At 40.5% G+C, this 21,906-nt stretch overlaps 1 protein-coding gene across 1 annotated transcript in view; it reads left to right on the top strand.

The window, feature by feature from the left end:
* Nucleotides 1–4,294: 4,294 nt before the first annotated feature.
* LOC108266167 (serologically defined colon cancer antigen 8-like) overlaps nucleotides 4,295–21,906 on the top strand; it is a 20,842-nt gene continuing 3,230 nt past the window's right edge. Inside the window, exons 1-6 of the mRNA XM_017469205.3 lie at nucleotides 4,295–4,428; nucleotides 10,459–10,538; nucleotides 11,777–11,926; nucleotides 19,708–19,770; nucleotides 19,886–20,056; nucleotides 20,169–20,243. Of these exons, the coding sequence (XP_017324694.2) occupies nucleotides 10,485–10,538; nucleotides 11,777–11,926; nucleotides 19,708–19,770; nucleotides 19,886–20,056; nucleotides 20,169–20,243 (513 nt within the window). The 5' untranslated portion in view covers nucleotides 4,295–4,428; nucleotides 10,459–10,484. The remainder of the gene's footprint in view (nucleotides 4,429–10,458; nucleotides 10,539–11,776; nucleotides 11,927–19,707; nucleotides 19,771–19,885; nucleotides 20,057–20,168; nucleotides 20,244–21,906) is intronic.

Here is a 21,906-nt window from a genome sequence, read left to right as displayed (position 1 = left end):
ATCTTTGTCCCTGTCTATCTCTTTCTCACCCTATCCCTCTCTATCTCTCTTAACAGTTCAAGTGTGATGTGCATTAGAAATAATATTTTCCTCTGTTTTACAGCTGTAAAAGTAGCATCTGGCCAGTCAATCATAAAGGCATCCCCATGCTCTACAAGTTGCAAAATCTCCATTTCTTTCTCTGTCCCCGTCTGTTCCCTCCCTGTCTTTTGATATAGAACTCTCTCTCTCTCTCTCTCTCTCTCTCTCTCTCTCTCTCTCTCTCTCTCTCTCTCTCTCTCTCCTTGCATCTTTGACACACAAAAAACAACCACAGTGTAATTTTAATGTGTACTAGTAGCAATATTGTTCTTTGTTTTAGAGCCACTGAAGTAGCGTCTGGCAGGTTCACGCTCAAACCACCCTCATGCACTGGTATTCATCAAATTGTAAGTTCTCTCTTTTTCTCACCCTCTTTATCTCACTGTGTCCCTGTCTCTCTCTGACCCCAGCTATTTCTCTCCCTGCCTCTTTAACTAGAGCTCTCTCCTTGTACCTCTGACAAACAACCACATTTCAAGTGTATAATGTTAGTGTAACAGTGTTGTTTGTTTTACTGCCATGTAAGTACTGCGTGTAATCGTCTGTTGTTACTACTTTTTGACCTTGCCTTTTAAAGTCTGCTCATAGTCCTTTTTAGTTGTTTTGCCCTGTTTTGGTCTGAGATTCCATGGCAGTTGGTAGCTGACAGTCGAAAGTTGGTGCTGTTGCCAGTTAGCTTGCTCGGTGGCTTAGTGGTTAGCATGTTCGCCTCACACCTCCAGGGTCCGGGGTTCGATTCCTGCCGGGGCTATGTGTGTGCGGAGTTTGCAGGTTTCCTTCGGGTACTCTGGTTTTCTCCCCCAGTCCAAAGACATGCATGGTAGGCTGATTGGCGTGTCTAAAGTGTCTGTGGTGTATGAATGGGTGTGTGAGTGTGTATGTGATTGTGCCTTGCGACGGACTGGCACCCTGTCCAGGGTATACCCCGCCTTGTGCCCGATGCTCCCTGGGATAGGCTCCAGGTTCCCTGCGACCCTGAAGAAGGAGTAAGCGGTAGAAGATGGATGGATGGATGGTTTCTCAAATTGACTTGAAATTTGCCCACTTTGTTATCAAATTTTTAAAGTTACAATCCCAATTCCAAAGAAGTTGGGACAGCATGGAAAATGAAGAACCCACCCCAAACAAACAAAAAGAGTCATTTAAAAAAATTTAATTCACCCTGTACTATATTGAAAACACATTATTAACACATTATTTGATGTTTTACTTTGTGAATTTCATTTATTTTTAAAACATTCACTCATTTCAAATCTGATGACTGCAACACACTCCAAAAAAGTTGGGACAATGCAAAAAGTCATTTGAAAATGGAATTCCTCCTGTACTCTATATCAACACATTATTTGATGTTTTACTTTGTGCATAGAATTTATTTTGAAAATGTACTCGTTTAAAATTTTACTGCAGTACACTCCAAAAAAAGTTGGGACTGTTGACCACTTTTCAACATCACCTTTTCCTTTTAATAACACTTAAGCGTTTGGGTACTGAAGACTCCAGTTGGTTAAGTTTAGCGAGCGGAATTTTCCCCCATTCATCCATTATGCATTTCTTCAGCTGCACAACTGTACGGGGCCTTTGTTGCCTTATTTTGCGCTTCATAATGCACCACACATTCTCAATTGGAGACAGGTCAGGACTGCACCAGGCCATGCTAGAACCCGCACTCTCTGCTTACGCAACCATGCACTTGTAATCCGGGCAGAATGTGGTTTGGTGTTGTCCTGCTCTGGATGGCAGCATATGTTGCTGCAAAATGTGTACATGTATTTCTGCATTAATAGTGCCTGCACAGATGTGCAAGTTACCCATGCCATGGGCACTGACACACCCCCATACCACGACAGACACTGGCTTTTGGACCTGATGCTAATAACAGCTTGGATGGTCCTTTTCCTCTTTGGCTTCGAGAACATGACTGCTGTTTTGTCCAAAAACTGTTTCAGATGTTGACTTGTCGGACCACAAAACACGATTCCACTGTGTTACTGTCCATCTCAGATGAGACCGAACCCAGAGAAGTCGGTGATGCTTCTGGACAGTGTTGGTGTATGACTTCTGCTTTGGATAGTAAAGCCTTAACTTGCATATGTGGATGCAGCGGTGAATGGTGTTGACCGACAAAAGTATTCCTGAGCCCAAAGTATTCCTGAGCCCATGTCAGGATATCCGTTACAGACTTATGACAGTTTTTAAGACTGACGTCTGAGGGATCGGAGATCACGCGCATTCAGAAGTGGTTTTGTGCATTACCATCAACCAGTCATTACAAAAAAAACAAAAAAAAAAATGATGCAGTTAAGTAAAACATCAAATACCTTATCTTTATACGTTTTTTATTTAAATACAAGTCAAAGTACATTTATAAATCACTCCTCTTTGTGTTTATTAGTGGAATTGTGGTTGTAATATAAAACATGCCACTAAACTTGATCTAAAAGCAATTAAATTATTTGCTGAAGTAGTAGGAGCTCATGTTTTGTTGCTTTTTGTTGCTTCTTCTCTCTTGGTTGCCTTGGTTCTTATCATCACTTGGTTCTCTCTGTCTCTACCTATCTTTCTCTCTCTTTCCTTGTCTCTGTCTCTCTGTCTTCTTTTCTATCTGTCTCTCCAAGTCTATTTCCCCTCCTCTTAGTATCTCCTTCTCTCGCTCTTTCCATCTCTTCCGACCATACCTTTAAGTCTTTCTGTCTCTCCTTTCCCCATCTTTGTCTTTCCCTCTCTGAGAGTCTTTCTTTTTCTGTTCCTCACTCTCTCTTTTTCTGTTTCTATCTTTCTGTACTAGTATTTATTATTTCTAATACTTTTTGGAACAGCCATTGAAATCAGTCTCGTGGCCCAAGACATCCTCTGAGGAATTTACTGCATGTTTCTTTTACAAGTGGTAAGTTGTTTTGTTGTTGTTGTTTTTGCCCCCCAGAATCTTTCTTTTTTGACACTTTCCAGTTGTCTCTTTTAATTGTTGTGTCAATGATCATCAGTAATATATTTTTCCATTTTGTTTACAGCTTTCATCTTACCTGCAGACAAGAAGCAAATCCTCCCAATCCCTGCCCTTCTGTAAAATCTTTCTTCCCTGGCAAATTTTCCCATAATATAATCAGTGGATGTAATTTGTTGGTTTGTAATGTTAAGAGAGACTGTAATGAGTTAGCAAACGTGGAACACTTTACAGATAAGAAACTTTTCCCTTTGGGACATTTGTTTTTGTTCTTAGTTTAGTATCTTTACGGAACTGTGAATGATCTTTAAGTTAATAAAAATCTTTTTTTTTTTTTTTTTTTTTTTTTTTTTTTTTATACAGAAGGTATACTGTTAAATGACAGAAAATGTCCTGTTTTTTTTTTTTCTTTTTCTTTTTTTTTTTTACTGTGGGTTCACTGTCAATTAACAGAAAATTTCTGTTTTTTAATTATGGGACAAAATCCATGTAACAAGCTTCCAATACATTTTCTTAGAGTGTAGGCAACCGCCTTGGGCCCCAAGAAGCCAAGGCCCCCCTAAACATAATAATGATATAGATTTTTTATTATTAATGCTAAATCACTGAGAATTTATATATTGATGCTAAAACACTCAAATGAGGGCTCTATTTCTATATTTTGCCTAGGGCCCCTAAATCACTAAATCTGCCCCTGCTTTAATGTTATATTCTTATACAGAATATAACAAACTCTTTTGTTTATTTTTTGTCCATGTTTGCTGGACAGGTAGCATATGGACTTTTCATCAATTAAGACCTGGAGGATTCAATTTTAGTTTCAGGATTCAGATGTAATACCACTGACAATAAACAAGCTGATTTTATTCAGCCATTTCTTTCACTTAGCCTAATTGTTATTTGAGTTGAATTGATCTGTAAATAGTTATTTATTCAAGTATCATATTTACTGTATTTAGTCTTTAATTACTTTATCTATACTGTACTTCTGCAATACAAGCGTTTCAACACATATAATGTGTTGAAATAATATAATCCTTATAATTATAATCCTTATTTCCCTGTCGTGGAACGGGGGGGGGGGGGGGGGTTGGGGTCATTGTTTGTATAATTCTGAAGTGCGTTCTGTCACTGTGAGGTAACAGAATGCGCCGCTGTGAAAAAGTGGGGAACAGACTGGCAGAATTTCAGTGTTGATGTGAACTTTCTAACAGACAGGCTGTTGAACCAAGCTTCAATGCTTCAATGCAAAATCACTCGCTCTCGAGCGGCAAATCTTCCACTGCGCCCCCTGCTGTATGCGGCAGGAGCTGCAGGCACCGCAGCGGGAGTTTATTATTGTATTAAGAAGCGTCGCGATGGGGAGAGAACCGCGGAGCCCGTGTACAGACCTCCCACCGAAGGTACTCCACCTCTCTCTCTCTCTCTCTCTCTCTCTCTCTCTCTCTCTCTCTCTCTGATGCATGCTGGGAGTTTGTGAGCGAGAGTGAACGAACTTTTTTATAACTATATATATATATATATATATATATATATATATATATATATATATATATATATATATATATGTGTGTGTGTGTGTGTGTGTGTGTGTGTGTGTATTCATTACACATTGGAACTTTAGAGCACAATCACTGGGTGAACGCGTGATAGTATTACAAAGTAAACGGTGTTATTAGTTTTTTTCCGTCACGGGGGATGTCCTAGTGAGGATATCGAGCGGGAGCTTTCTCGCTTCGGTAAAATAGTGAGCGGTGTGAGAATGGTCCCGTTAAACTGTAAAAACCCCGCGCTGAAGCACGTGACCTCTTTCAGGCGCACAGTGCTCATGTTTCTGAAGGAACCCACGCTGGATATTTCAGTAAGAGTATGGCATGAGGGAAAGTCATACATGCTGTACGCCAACACTGGGAGTATGAGGTGCTTCGAATGCGAGGATATTGGGCACAAAAAGTTTGCGTGCCCCCATAAAAAAAACAAGACTGAGAGGAAGCTGGGCCGAGTTGGGCGGGGAGAGGCAGGCTAATGTGAGCAGTGTGGAGCAGTCAGAGACTGCTGGAGGACAGGGCACTGACCAAACCACTGCAGGGGGTAATGTACCTGATAGAAATGAGCAAACAAAGGAGGAACTAAAAGATGGGTCAGATGAGCCGACTCCTGGAGGAACAGGCCCAGAAGTGGAAAGAACTCACTAATCTACAGTACAGGCACATACATGGAGCAGAGTGGGGGGGTCAGACAGCATAGGGGGTGCACCAGTGGAGGGCGGGTCAGACAGCATGGGGGGTGTAGCAGGAGAGGGCGGGTCAGACAGCACGGGGGGTGTAGCAGGGGAGGGCGGGTCAGACAGCACGGGGGGTGCAGCAGGGGACGGGGGTCAGACAGCATGGGGGTGTAGCGGGGGGGTCAGATAGCACTGGGGGGTGTAGCAGGGGAGGGGGGGTCAGATAGCACTGGGGGGTGTAGCAGGGGACGGCGGTTCAGACAGCACGGGGTGCAGCAGGAGAGGGCGGGTTAGACAGCATGGGGGGTTCAGCAGTGGAGCGGGGGTCAGACAGCACGGGGGTGCAGCAGGAGAGGGCGGGTCAGGCAGCATGGGGGGTGCAGCAGGGGAGGGGGGGTCAGACAGTACAGGGGGTTCAGCAGTGGAGGGGGGGTCAGACAGCACAGGGGTGTAGCAGGAGAGGGCGGGTCAGACAGCACGGGGGTGCAGCAGTGGAGGGGGGGTCAGACAGCACGGGGGGTGCAGCAGGGGAGGGGGGGTCAGACAGCATAGGGGGTGCAACAGGAGAGGGGGGGTCTGACAGCATAGGGGGTGCAGCAGTGGAGGGGGGTCAGACAGCATAGGGGGTGGAGCAGGGGAGGGGGGGGTCAGACAGTATGGATATAGCAGACAGTAGTGAGAAGTTAGTAAGTCTTCAAGCAGAACAGGAGGAGGAAGTGGAAGAGGAAGAATTGCAGGATGACAACTTCTCCGATATCTCGGACATTAGTGGGTCACAGTTAGAGGGAGATCAACAGCTCTATTCACTAACTGAAATTGTTGAGTTTCTGGACGACACATTTGGCAGATCGGTTGAGGTCAAGGAATTTTTTCCAGATATTGAAAAATGTATTGCATTAGCAGTGAAGTTACAATGTACAGCAAGTTATGAAGAGCTAGACCAAAAGAAGAGATACCGTTTTTTAAAAAAAAACCTCTAGCTAGATTACGGAAGTCCTAAGCCAGAAGAAAGAAAAAATGAAGGCGTTACACTGGGTGTTTTCCTTTTTCTGGAATGCTGTCCTTACATTTTTCTCTTTTCTCTCTTTAGTCCCTCCAATGGAGAGGTTAAAAATAGGCTCCATAAACATCAATGCTGGTAGGGATATGAACAAAAGAGCAGCAGTAGGAGAACTGATAAAACAAAAAACATGGATATAATTTTCTTACAAGAGACTCATAGTAACCAGGAAAATGAGACAGAGTGGGCAATGTGGTGGGAAGGGAAAATTTTCCAGAGCCATGGAACAAATGTCAGTGACGGAGTAGCAATACTTTTTAACAAAACATTAGGGGAAACCAACACACGCATAACAGAGCTGGAGCAGGGTAGGGTCTTAATGGTGCAGGCGGAAATAAAGGGAATAGAGTGCGTTTTTATAAATGTTTATGCCCCCAACAACGGTAATGAGAGAGCACAGCATTTCTACAAATTAAAAAATGCCCTACAAAAAAGTGGAAGAAACCCCTTAGTAATATTGGGAGGGGACTGTAATTGCCCCACAGATTTGACCCTAGACAGGATTGGGGAGGAACCACATCCACAGTCTGCTAAGGCACTTGAGGGGCTTATCAGACAGTGTGGCTTGGTTGACGTGTGGATGGAGAGAAACCAAGGAATCAAACAATACACTTTGGTCAAAGTTACTAACACGAAGATCACTGCAGCAAGACTGGACAGGTTTTACATCACCAGAACAAATGGAAATAAATTCTATAAAGCAGTCATGAGCCCTTCTGGTCTTTCAGATCACCATCTAATTACAGTAGACCTATTGATGTCTGTCACTAAAAAGCATAGATCATATTGGCATTTCAACACAAAACTGCTTCAGGATGAGGGTTTCTGTGGAAAGTTTTTTTGGGGTGAGTGGGAAAAAAACAAAAGAAGATTGTAACAGTTTGGTTTCCTGGTAGGAGGTGGGGAAAACACAAATCAAAGTCTTTTGTCAGAAATACACAGCACACTCAACAGAGACAATAAAAGGTAAAATAAAAGAGCTCGAGGCAGAAATAAATTTAACAGAAAGTGAAATAATTTGTAAAAATGACCCAAACATGAGCAGTTTGCTGAGGGAAGGAGAAAGTTTTTAAGTTCCTTCCTTCATGAACAGGCCAAAACAGCATTAATAAGATCCCGCATTTCCAATATCAAGGACATGGACTCTCCCAGTGCCTTTTTTTTCAACCTCTCCAGGATGGCGAAACCACAAAACCAGATGCTGTACCTCAGACGGGCGGAGGGAATTATAACAATAGAGGCAGCTGAAATGAGGAGAGAAGCCACAGATTTTTACATGGACATCTACAGTGCTGAGACCTGCGACCCATCCTGCAGGGAGTAGCTTTTCAGGGAGCTACCCAAACTGACCCTGGAACAGAGCAGTATGCTGGACGCAAGCCTTGAAATGCAGGAAGTGACCACTGCTGTTCAGCAGCTCGCACAGGGACGAGCACCTGGAATAGATGGACTACCAAATGAGTTGTACAAGCATTTTTGGGGACTCCTAGGTGCAGATCTACTGGAGGTTTTCAAGTGTTCTTTCAGCACGGGAAGGTTACCAGTGAGCTGCACAAGAGTGGTGTTGACATTGCTTCCAAAAAAAGGAGACCTGGGACTCTTGAAGAATTGGAGACCCATGACACTTCTTTGCAGTGACTATAAATCTTGTCAAAATGCCTGGCAAACAGACTAAAACAGTGCATGCACACAATAGTGCACAGAAGCCAGTGATACTGAATACCGGACCGCACAATAATGGACAACATTTTTGTTGTTAGAGATGTAATAGAGCTATGCAAACTGATTTCATGTGATTTAGGTCTTCTTTCACTAGACCAAGAAAAAGCTTTCGACAGGGTTGATCACAAATATTTATTTCAGGCACTGGGTGCCCATTGTCTGGACAACATTACAGTCTGGCAATAGAACCACTGCTATTCCGCCTTAGAGTAGAGCTACAGGGACTGTCAGTGAGAGGAGTGCCGGAAAAGCTGGTCCTGTCAGCATACGCAGATGACGTGACCGTTTTTATAAAAACCCAGAGTGATATCCAAACACTGACTCATAGCCTAGAAATGTACACAGGAGCTTCTTCAGCATGTATTAATTTGGATAAATGTGAGAGTCTTTTAATAGGGCAGTGGCAGGAACAAGGCCCTCCCACACTACCGAGCAATCTCCAGTGGGGAAAAGTTGGGTTGAAATATCTGGGAGTTTTTTTTAGGAACACCAGACTTTCAAAACAGGTACTGGGAGGGGGTAGTGGAGAAGATGTGTGCCAAGTTGTCTCAATGGACCTGGGTTCAACCCCAGTTGTCCTATAGAGGGAGAGTACTAGTTGTCAGCAACCTGATTGCCTCCATGCTGTGGCATCGGTTCACTGCTCTCGAACCTCCAGGGACTTTGATCAAGGAAATTCAGAAGAAGGGTGTGAACTTCTTCTGGGCTGGACAGCACTGGACTCATGCCCCTGTTCTCTACTTGCCGTAGCAGGAGGGGCGGCAGGGCTTGATTGACCTGTCATGTCGGGTCAGGACTTTCCAACTGCAGACGGCACAGAGGCTACTCTATGGGGAATGGATAGCCTGGGCTGGCACAGCCTGTGCCTTACTTCAGCGCACTGAAGATCTGACGTACGATAAACATCTGTTTGTACTGAATCTGAAGGAAATGGACCTATCAGCTACAACAACTTTCTACCAGTCTGTCCTGACAGCCTGGTCTTCAGTGCTGAACATCAGCAGGACCGGAGCACAATTTTTTCCCAACACAGAAGAAGAGGCGTTGCTCTACAACTCAGTGATACAGTCCAAAATGTTAGCATCCACATACTTACGACAGCGCTTACGGACAGCAGGAATCACAAAAATTAAGAACTTGAGGTCTGGCAAGAGATGGAAGATGGCCAGCGAACTGTGCACTGAGACGGGGGTACTGTCGGGCAGCCTCATGCAGAGACTGTTGGGATAGGTGGTCTCAGCACTTCCCTCTCTTTTCAGGAGGGCTCTGGGGCAGGACCAAGAGGAAAGCCAGCAGCCCCCTTCACCTCTACGAATCTCTGCAGCAGTAGAGGGGAATCAGTGAGAGGAAAGAGGTCTCTTATCCTTCCAAATACCGACATTGACAACATTGGAAGATGCCTCCAAGAAAGCGCTGTACGAAACTTGCATCAAGGTTGTGCACAGAGGTGCTCTGGCTGGACTGAAGGAGTCACACTGGTCAGGGCTGTTGGCACCGGACTCTTCCCCATGAGGATGCTGGAGGTCCCTGTACAAACTGCCCATAGAGAAGCACACGGCTGATCTTCAATGGCGGGTAGTGCATGGGGCCGTGGCCACAAACTGACACGTGGCACACATCGACCCCACTAGGGGCAGGGAGTGTCTTTTCTGTGGCAAGGATGAAACAGTAGAACACTTGTTTTTGCATTGTCAAAGACTACAATGGTTGTTCTCTCTACTTGGAGCCTGGTGCAGAGGGTTGGGCGTTATATGGGCAGAAAGCCTTTACATATATGGGCCAAAGTACATCCCAAAAAATAAAGCTGTGGTTCTACTAAATTTTATAGTAGGTCAAGCCAAGATCGCTATCTGGCTTACAAGAAAAAACAAAATGCAGCAGGGAGGCACTCAGGAGGCGGAAAAACTGCTAACTGCACTAGTTAAAGCTAGACTTAAAGTTGAATATGCTTTTTTTTTTTTAAATGACTTGAAGGTTGCAAGAATTTTGTGAAGTTTGGGCAGCTGGGGAGGTTTTATGCTCTGTAGATCCAGGAGTTTTAAGGTTTAATAAAAAAAAAAAAAAAAGAGTGGGATGTAAAATAGTTTACCTTTTTACCCCGTTCTTGGTTTGTCATTTTTATTTTTCTTAACTTTTTTTATTTTATTTTAAATTACACTTTATTTTTATTTATTTATTTATGTGTTTTTTTCATTATCTACTATGTCTCACTAAATTTTGGAGGAATCTGAATGATTAAATAAAAGGACTATTTAAAAGTCAAAAGTCTCTCTCTCTCTCTCTCTCTCTCTCTCTCTCTCTCTCTCTCTGTGTGTGTGTGTGTGTGTGTGTGTGTGTGTGTGTGTGTGTGTGTTTTTCTCATTTTATTGCCCTTCTGATGAGTGCAGGTTGATGTGTTTTGTCTGTTTGTATTTAAACCCAGTGCAGATTCTGCTGTGGTGGAGTCAGACTTGATGTCTGATGTGGATGCAGTCAGAGTCACACAGACTGACAGGGCTGTCCCTGAGGTATTCACGAAACCACAATCACTTCCATCTCTACTTCTACATCTGATCACTCTGTATAAAACACTCCGTTCTGGACTCTTTTTTTTAAATGACTTTTTATTTTAATCCTGGATCCTGGATGAGAAAATGTTCCTGATCTGTATTTAAAAAAACAACAACAAAAAAATCTCCCTCTACTCAGGCTCTACTTCCAGCACATCCTCTGGGGCAATACCGAACACTCTTTAATAAGAGTTAAATAATGTAACACAAGATTAAATAAACTCACTTTGATAACTAAATACTAAAATTGTCAGCAGAAGCTAGGTACTAGGTAGGTAGCATTATACTTGAGCAGTTACTACCCAATGTTACAGATCAGTGTTAATCATTGTATATCCCTTATCCAGAGTGAAACAGCTATAAATGACAAGTGCACACGCAAACCCTTAAACAATTGACCATCTTCCTGAAATTAGCCTCCCAACACACTATTAAACCTGTTTAATAACAAAACTAATTGATCCAGCTAACAATTCTATATTATCTGGCATATCTAGCTGTTTTCTACATGTTTTGAGAACCCTGCTAAAAGAAATGTTTCCTTAAATGTTAGAATCTGTTTTTAAAACTTTTCAAAACATCATAAAAATGTTGTTTTTGTAACATGGGGGAGAGAAAACTTTATAAAAACAGATGACTATCTCAGTAAACACTTTGATAAAACTCTCGGTTGGCTGTGGGAATATCCAGTCTTCCATGATAAGAGTATTTTAAATATCTGAACTGAAGGCTTTGACACTTCTGGAAGAGGAACTGAAGTGTGTTTTTCCAGCAGTAGACTAAGGACAGCAAATCAGACTCTAAACAAATTTCTACATTCATTTATTGTGGACTTTCCTAAGTTTATATATATATATATATATATATATATATATATATATATATATATATATATATATATATATATATATATATATATATATATATATATATATATATATATTTTATAGTATGGGGTTTTAAAGTTTAATATATAATGTTTCCTTAAAATTCTGACGAGGACAACGTTTCCATGCCATACATTGTATTATTGCCGATTTGCTCCTTTAGATTTAGAAACACCTGTCCAATGTGTCCATGAAAATGTGTCCATTTGTATAACTGATGAGTTTTGATTTCTTTGTCTGTCCTCAAAATGTCTGAATGTGTGTGTAAAAGAAAATAACACTGACAACATTGGGATGGTGCACTTTCAGGATTCTCTGAGCGAGACTGAGGAGAACAATAAGGAGGACGAGGTGTTCAGTGCTCAGGTGGACCGCGAGAGGTCCAACCTGGAGGACAGAGTGAGGGAGCTGGAGGGACTGGTCTGTGAGGCACACCGAGAGTATGAGAGGAAAAAGAAGGTAAGATAGAAAAGCACACACTAAATAGTGCTTTTCACAGTAATATGAGGAACAAAGAATATGACACATATTGAGAAAAAAAAATCTGCAAAGTGGCTGTAATACAGTCGCTGTTACAAGGGGGTCAAAAACAGTAAATACTACAGCTAATCCATATTTATTGCCACCTCCAGCTGATGTTTGAACAGAATGAACAGTATGATATTTCAGTTGAATTACTTTCCAGCATATGTTTAGTACACATTTTCAAAAAGTGGCTAGTAGTTATATCATACACTTTCTGTCAAACTGTCAATCAAAGTGTTGTGTGTGATAATTTATGACCCTCTGTGCTTCCATGACTGGCAGGTCTGTAGGGGTGGTGAGGGGGGTAACCCCATCCACTGTATCAGCTGGTCATTCTGGGGATGTGTTTGTGTTACTGTGTGGGGCTATTTCGTTTGTGTAAACACACTGTTAGAAAAGCATGATGTTTGAATGTGAACATATACGAGTAGAATATTTGTTTTGTGAAATAAATGAAAACAAATGTTGATTATGTTTTTAGGGATCCCGGTTTACCTTTGAATAAAAAGTTTAGGAGTTAAAGCGTCTTTTTAAAAAAAAAAAAAAAAAAAGAATCTGTTTAAAAGAATCGTTTGTATTACATACATTCTAAACACAAACCTTTAGGATGTAAAAATGATTAAAAGAGCTGTTTAAAAAGAATTCGTATTACTAGGCTTCCAAAAAAACATAAAAACTTTAGGAGGTAAAAATGGTTAAAAGAGCTGTTTAAAAAGAATAGCGCATATTACATGACTTCTAAATAAAGATCCTTACGAGGTAAAAATGTTAAAGTGCTGGTTAAAAGTTGTTTAAACTAGGAGATAAGTTTTTTCCAGAGATGTCTTCCAGTCGCTGTGTTAAGCAGTAATGAAGTTAAACTGAGACGCCTCACTCTCGCTAAACCCCGCCCACACATACGTGTTTTCAGACACGCCTCTCTCCCTCTCTCTCTCTCTCTCTCTCTCTCTCTCTCTCTAAACACACCCATACACATGTTTTCATCGTAGCCAGTATGTTCTGTCAAAATGTCAATCACGGCGGTAGAACTAGAGGGCTAATTTATGGTTTGTGTTTTTCCTGACCGACAGTTCTGTAGGTACACCTAATTTATGGCCAGGGGTGGTGGGGGTGGTGGGGGTAACCCTATCCACTGTATCAGTGGGTCATTTTGGCATCTGTATGTCTGGGTTGTGTCCTTCCCTTCCTGGGGGTGTGTGTATTGTGGGGGATCTCCCCCAACAAATGTGTTTATGTTAAGGACACTGTTGTGAAACATGTTTCTCCCTGAATTATATATATATAATGTATATATGTAAACCTTTTTGTGGTATAAGAGAATGTTTGTTTCTGAACTTACTTTTGTGGTATTGTTTTATTTTGAAGCTTAAGGATGGTTTAGGTGAAATATGTCCGAAAAGAATATCAATGTTTAATATGGGCATGTGTTTGTGTTACTGTGTGGGTTATTTCGTTTGTGTAAACACATTGTTAGAAAAGCATGATGGTTGAATGTGAATATATATGAGCAGAATGTTTGCTTGTGAAATAAATGAAAACAACTGTTGATTACGTGTTTGGGAGAACGGCGTGACTTTGAATAAACATTTACTGAAATAAAAACCCCTGAAACAGATAAACCATCGATGTGGTCAAAGAAATGTAAAAAATGTTTTTACATACATTCTAAACATAAACCTTTAGGAGGTAAAACGTTTGAAAGTGTTGTTTAAAAGAATCGTGCGTTTTGTTTCAACTATAAACAAGATTTTGGAAAATGATTCGCCAACGAGGATACTTACACAGAACTGCCGTTAAATACATACGATTTTGTCTATGCTTTGACATCCCATGTCCCCACTGGCTGACAGTCAAGTCGTGTACATTTAGGCCCTCTGTAACACTGTTTGATCTGAATGTGTGATCTTTCCTGGCAGTTGTCTGTCTGTGTGTGAGAGAGACGTGTGATTTCTGGGGGTTTTACTGACCAGAATGCTTACAAATGTGTATATGTTAACGGATTAAGGAGAGAGTCGTGCGTCTCAGTGCTTAAATAATGGTTAAGAAGTTGTAGTTAAAACACAGAAGAAACTCTGCAACTATCTGTTACAATGTCTGCTCCGAGAAATCCTAATACCCCTAGACCACATTGGTTAAGGTTTAAACATTTTTATTTTGTGATGGCAGAAAGACAAAACTGTTGTACATTTGGTATCTGGTGATTTTAGAATTAGACCCCAACTGTCAAATATGTTTTGACATAGAATGTGAATTGCTTTGTCAGGCAAAGAGCACGATGGTATGGAAAGAGTATGATGAGGTGATCTAATGCTGAGGAGTTCTACAGTACTTTGACTTGACAACATTCCAACATGGCCCTCAGAGAGGCATTATCTAAAGTACGTATATATAATATAGATCAGATCACCAGTATGTCTTTACCCACTCCTGATCTGGGGTCAAAATGATTACTGTTTATTTCCTTGTATGGGTTTATGACAGTGAGCAGTCATATACACTATAAGCCAAAGTTATAGAAACAGGAGAGTTATTTGTAAAGGTTTCAAAATATTTTAACAGTTGAGGCATATTTCCAACAGAACAGAATATTAGACATTTAGTGTAAACTAGGGTAAAAAAAATTCTCTGAAATATATTGGTGAAAATATTTTTCCATTTTAAAGGCATCATATTAGAAACGATAGTACAGCCTTTGTTGATAAGTTACCAACTCATACTTTATAGCAATTTGTTTAGGAGCATCTGAATCTGGCAAACAACTTTTATTCCATTTAGGCATGCAATAAAAGTTAATAAACAAATTAGGAAGAAATGACTTGTACACTACTGCTGAGGGTATTAAGTCAAACCATTTTGTTCAAACTTCAGTGTGATCCATAGAGTAGCAGAAACCTATGGCACCTTATGAATACCATGTGAAGGATTAAGTTGACTAGTCACTTACAGTTACAAAGGCATATCTTTGTGCAGGATCACTTTCGCACCAGCTTTGCCCATTGACACATCTTCTACCATGTCAACATATAAGAAAAGGCAAAAAGTAATATGAGATGTATAAGAATATATTTTATCAAATATAAGACATTATAAGGAAGAAACATAATAATATTATTTAACAAGGTCTTCCAATCACCCCTCTTAAGTGTAAGAGCATTATCAGTATTGTACGGCAGTTGGGACAGTAGTTAGCGGCAGCTGGGACAGTAGTTAGCTTTCAGATGTCAGATGAAAGACAACTTTTTGAGTCACAGTGCCAAACTACTGGCAGAATATTTTGATCCTTCTTTTTCAGCATAAAGGACTGGCATTTATTTAATAGACAGATGGCACAGCCATATACTTGGTCAGAGGATTTAGGAATTTTTTAAAGAAAGGTTCGTTGTTTTTGTTCTTTTATCATAGCTTCAGTTTGTATACTTACTTTGGTTAGTGTCTTAAACTGTTTTATTAGGTGGTGACAGATTTGGTTAACAGGGAACGATGATAGGTGAAGATTAAGTTCATATGCATGTACAAAATAAAACTGTCTATATGTATATTTGTCTGCTATGTATCTGTTTAAGCACTACTTTAATAGCGATTAATAGCCCATTAACTAATTCATAGACCCCCTTTCTACCTTTTCAACTTCGTTATACGTGTTTCTTTTCAAGCATTGTGTGCAGAAATTGCAAATCATTAATCTGAAGGTTAAGGGATCCTTAGACTTTTACTTTTTCAGCATCAACAAAGTCTAAACAAAGACTAAACTCAGAAACAATATAACTGTCTGGTTGTGATCAGAATAAAAAGCAAAGTGAAAGGTGACTTCACTCCCAAAGCGCTAAATGAGATTTCTCTATCATCTATATGACCTTTCTACAGTATATGACATTAAGTCCTAGTTTCCAGCCATCATTACAGCACGGGAGAGGAAATCTCGTTTATCAGATGTGTGATGTACGTCTAGACAATCTGATAACAAACTACACACAACATTCATGTTGAGAAAATTCAGCTTGCTCTTTGTTCCAAAATAACATTGGATCAGATCCATAGTTCACATCATCTGCTCACACGTATTTAATCTGTATTACGAGTACTGAACAAGTTAGAGAATGTGTAGCTTTACTTTTCATTGGAACTTTATTGTTTATTTGGATAATTGGAAAGTATGAGTTGGTAACTTATCAACAAAGGCTGTACTATCGTTTCTAATATGATGCCTTTAAAATGGAAAAATATTTTCACCAATATATTTCAGAGAATTTTTTTTACCCTAGTTTACACTAAATGTCTAATATTCTGTTCTGTTGAAATATGCCTCAACTGTTAAAATATTTTTGAAACCTTTACAAATAACTCTCCTGTTTCTATAACTTTGGCTTATAGTGTATATGACTGCTCACTGTCATAAACCCATACAAGGAAATAAACAGTAATCATTTTGACCCCAGATCAGGAGTGGGTAAAGACATACTGGTGATCTGATCTATATTATATATACGTACTTTAGATAATGCCTCTCTGAGGGCCATGTTGGAATGTTCCCAAGTCAAAGTACTGTAGAACTCCTCAGCATTAGATCACCTCATCATACTCTTTCCATACCATCGTGCTCTTTGCCTGACAAAGCAATTCACATTCTATGTCAAAACATATTTGACAGTTGGGGTCTAATTCTAAAATCACCAGATACAAAATGTACAACAGTTTTGTCTTTCTGCCATCACAAAATAAAAATGTTTAAACCTTAACCAATGTGGTCACGGGGGGTATGTATATTTTTCACACTACATTAATGGTGGGGATCCTTATAGACTGTGGAACAGAAATGTACTCAGTATGTCTCCATCGATTTATTTCACATTGCCGTACAACCATTTTTTCTTTTTTACCATTATGGATGAAACACCCATTTCTTTTAAAGCATCATCTTTAAATGTTTTTCTACCTCCTAAAAAAACTCTCGGCCTTAAGACACGATCTTTGGAGTTGTTGACGCCCTGCTCAGGGTTAAACAACGTCTTTGCAATATCTTCATGAATAAATTGCCAAACTAACATCTTGGGTTTTTTTTTTCTTGGAGCAGAAGTCAGGTCCTCTCTCATTTCAACAGATCCTCTTGTTGGTGAATACACAGCATTCCTCTAGGGGTATTAGGATTTCTCGGAGCAGACATTGTAACAGATAGTTGCAGAGTTTCTTCTGTGTTTTAACTACAACTTCTTAACCATTATTTAAGCACTGAGACGCACGACTCTCTCCTTAATCCGTTAACATATACACATTTGTAAGCATTCTGGTCAGCAAAACCCCCAGAAATCACACGTCTCTCTCACACACAGACAGACAACTGCCAGGAAAGATCACACATTCAGATCAAACAGTGTTACAGAGGGCCTAAATGTACACGACTTGACTGTCAGCCAGTGGGGACATGGGATGTCAAAGCATAGACAAAATCGTATGTATTTAACGGCAGTTCTGTGTAAGTATCCTCGTTGGCGAATCATTTTCCAAAATCTTGTTTATAGTTGAAACAAAACGCACGATTCTTTTAAACAGCACTTTCAAACGTTTTACCTCCTAAAGGTTTATGTTTAGAATGTATGTAAAAACATTTTTTACATTTCTTTGACCACATCGATGGTTTATCTGTTTCAGGGGTTTTATTTCAGTAAATGTTTATTCAAAGTCACGCCGTTCTCCCAAACACGTAATCAACAGTTGTTTTCATTTATTTCACAAGCAAACATTCTGCTCATATATATTCACATTCAACCATCATGCTTTTCTAACAATGTGTTTACACAAACGAAATAACCCACACAGTAACACAAACACATGCCCATATTAAACATTGATATTCTTTTCGGACATATTTCACCTAAACCATCCTTAAGCTTCAAAATAAAACAATACCACAAAAGTAAGTTCAGAAACAAACATTCTCTTATACCACAAAAAGGTATACATTTGTGCGTGATTAATTCAGGGAGAAACATGTTTCACAACAGTGTCCTTAACATAAACACATTTGTTGGGGGAGATCCCCCACAATACACACACCCCCAGGAAGGGAAGGACACAACCCAGACATACAGATGCCAAAATGACCCACTGATACAGTGGATAGGGTTACCCCCACCACCCCCACCACCCCTGGCCATAAATTAGGTGTACCTACAGAACTGTCGGTCAGGAAAAACACAAACCATAAATTAGCCCTCTAGTTCTACCGCCGTGATTGACATTTTGACAGAACATACTGGCTACGATGAAAACATGTGTATGGGTGTGTTTAGAGAGAGAGAGAGAGAGAGAGAGAGAGAGAGAGAGAGAGAGAGAGAGGGAGAGAGGCGTGTCTGAAAACACGTATGTGTGGGCGGGGTTTAGCGAGAGTGAGGCGTCTCAGTTTAACTTCATTACTGCTTAACACAGCGACTGGAAGACATCTTTGGAAAAAACTTATCTCCTAGTTTAAACATCTTTTAACCAGCACTTTAACATTTTTACCTTCGTAAGGATCTTTATTTAGAAGTCATGTAATATGCGCTATTCTTTTTAAACAGCTCTTTTAACCATTTTTACCTCCTAAAGTTTTTGTGTTTTTTTTGGAAGCCTAGTAATACGGATTCTTTTTAAACAGCTCTTTTAATCATTTTTACATCCTAAAGGTTTGTGTTTAGAATGTATGTAATATAAACGATTCTTTTAAACAGATTCTTTTTTTTTTTTTTTTAAAAAAAAGACGCTTTAACTCCTAAACTTTTTATTCAAAGGTAAACCGGGATCCCTAAAAACATAATCAACATTTGTTTTCATTTATTTCACAAAACAAATATTCTACTCGTATATGTTCACATTCAAACATCATGCTTTTCTAACAGTGTGTTTACACAAACGAAATACCCCCACACAGTAACACAAACACATCCCCATATTAAAAACATTTCTTTTCAGACGTATTTCACCTCACCAAAAACCAAACTCATTAACTTAAACACCTTTTCTTGAGAGGGGGGCAACCCCCCCCCCCCCCCCACACACACACACACACCTCTCCACAACACCCCCAGACACAAAAGAGCCAGATTGACCAGCTGATACAGTGGATGGGGTTACCCCCCTCACCACCCCTACAGACCTGCCAGTCATGAAAGCACAGAGGGTCATAAATTATCACACACAACACTTTGATTGACAGTTTGACAGAAAGTGTATGATATAACTATTGTGGCTCACTATAGATGTAAAGATTAAGTACTAAAGTTTAAAAGTCTTCTACTCCCTGGGTGTATTTTAGGAGTGTGAGCGAAAGCGGGATGCTCACAGTGTCTTTAAGTCTCAGTATGATAAGAAGAAGGAAACTCTATCACAGTAATTGAATCTCTATGCAGTACTTGCTGTACTTCACATATCAAAATGGATATGTGAACTTATTCACAGTCTATTTTCTGTCCCAGTGTATTGTAACCCCTGCTTTAATGCCTTCAAAAACTCCATGGTCCCTTAGACAGCTAATGAGTCTCTCCACTCTCATGTGTTCCTTTTGCTGATTTCTGTCATGATTTCAGACAAGTTTTGACACTGTTGTTTGGAGTTATCCTCAGGAGCTGGGCTCTGTCATTAGTTTCTACTTAATCAATATTCACAGTACTCGTTCTCGTTCAGTGAAGCAGCGCCATTAGCACTAACCCATATACATCTTTTGCTCCTTGGCTGTGTTGTAGGACCTTGAGCGAGAGACGGTAACTCACGTTATCCTGAAGTCACAGTATGAGGGGTCACTAAAGGTAAGGTTTTCTAATTGTGTGTTTTAGGCGCTTCTAATGACTGATGAGTCAAAAGTGCCTGAATATGTGTGTAGAAGTAAATAAAGCTGATAAGCTTTGGTTAATGATCTTCCAGGTCTCCTTGACTGAAGCTGAGGAGAAATATGAGCTTGCGATCGAGTCCTGTGTTCAGCTGGAAAAGGAGAAATCTGAACTGATGTCTGATGTGAATGCCCTGCAAGGCTCAGTTCAGGAGCTGGAAAAAGAACTCTCTGAGATGCGGATAAGACATGATGAGCTAGCGACGGTAAGTTAGAAAATCCTTACATTAAAAAGAATGAATTGATGGGGTGTATTTTTGATGAGAAAAAATTAAGCACTCCGGTTTGGACCTCTTTTTCTCGTTGGCTGTATTTTAGGAGTGTAAACAAAAAAGTCTGCAGTTGCGCGTCCTGCAGACCAAGCATGATGTGATGAGGACATTTTTACAGAAGGTGAGCTTTACTTTTCATGAAACTAATCAGCTGAAATCTGGTCTCACGTGCTATTTAATAATGAGCAATTCCTCCATTTTTACGCTCTGTGACTGAGCCTTTGACTTTTTGCTATGAATTCACATGTCAGCATTCAGCTAGAAAAAGTCAGTGACATAAAAACCCTTTTTACAGCCATGTAGAGTATGGTTCAGAGATTTTTCTCAAACTCCTTGTTTTTTTTTTGTGTTCGGTAAACGTTTGGGGTGGCTATGTACAAGCACCCCTCAGTGAGTCTCCATGTGATGTTCTATAAAATTAGTCTGACTAGTCAGGGGAGAAAACACATCAGGAAACTCTTCTTGCAGCAGAGTAACCTTTGTTTTCTGGGACAGGGAGAGTCAGTCTCTACAAGGAACTGATGTGGATTGAGCCACACTGATTAGATTCACCTCTGGTCCCAGCTCCTTTCTCTCTGGAAGCACTGAGCAAAAGGGACCACCTCTCTCCACAGTTTGAGGAGATATAGTTGTAGTGCACAACCCCTGTCTGTTTGCCTTATCTCTCAGTCAACTTCCCTGACTCACTGTGTGATCTCAAATGGATTTAGAGCTTATTTAGAGCTTGACATGGGTAGTAAAGTGAGCATCTTCCAGTGCAAACTCGCACAGCCGAGTTCCCAGATTGGCCTTAATCAGTTTACTCTATTCTGACTAGAGCAACATTTCGACTTTTTACACCTGGCGAAGCTTATGAAGAGCTTGATAATTAGCTTTGCCAACATTGCTGACAGGAAAATTCTAGAAGGACTGTTATCCTCTCCCAAAAAAAAAACAACAACAATGTATATCATTGGATGTGACTCCAAATATTTTAAAATATAAACCAACTAACAGTATGAAAAGTGTGAGCCAAATGTCTGGTATGAGCAATAATTAATAAAAACCAAAGGCAGCACAATCTCACTCAGTTGTTCAAAATTTTTTTAAAGCTATGGCAAACCTGTAAGCATGTTTGCCTCATAACTCCAGGGTCAGGGGTTCGATTCCCACCGTGGCCCTGTGTGTGCGGAGTTTGCATGCTCTCCCCGTGCTGTGGGGGTTTCCTCTGGTTTCCTCCCCCAGTCCAAAGACATGTGTGGTAGGCTGATTGGCATGTCCAAAGTGTCCTCAGTGTATGAATGGGTGTGTGAATGTGTGTGTGATTGTGTGCCCTGCGATGGATTGGCACCCTGTCCAGGGTGTACCCCGCCTTGTGCCCCATGCTCCCTGGGATAGGCTCCATGTTCCCCGTGACCCTGAAAAAGGATTAAGCGGTATAGAAGATGGATGGATGGATGGCAAACCTGTATTTGTTGGCACCTCTAATTAGCTAATGTACAAATTTAGAACTTAATGAAAAGAAATCAAAGCATGATTATAATAAAACCAATAATTCCAGGTTTAATTATATCACAGCATCTGTCTAATAGACATTTTCAAAAAGTGGAACCGAAGATGCTTATTGTGGATAATAATGAGTCTTTGTTGGTCACATATACATTAGAGCACAGTGAAATTGTTTTCTTTGCATACTCCAGCCTGTCAGGAAGTTGGGGTCAGAGCGCAGGATCGGCCATGATACAGCACCCCTGGAGCAGAGAGGGTTAAGGGCCCAACAGTGGCAGCTTGGCAGTGCTGGGGCT

The sequence above is a fragment of the Ictalurus punctatus genome, chromosome 6 (genome assembly GCF_001660625.3).
Source record: "Ictalurus punctatus breed USDA103 chromosome 6, Coco_2.0, whole genome shotgun sequence".
NCBI lineage: Eukaryota > Metazoa > Chordata > Actinopteri > Siluriformes > Ictaluridae > Ictalurus > Ictalurus punctatus.
This window is presented reverse-complemented; position numbering and strand designations above follow the sequence as displayed.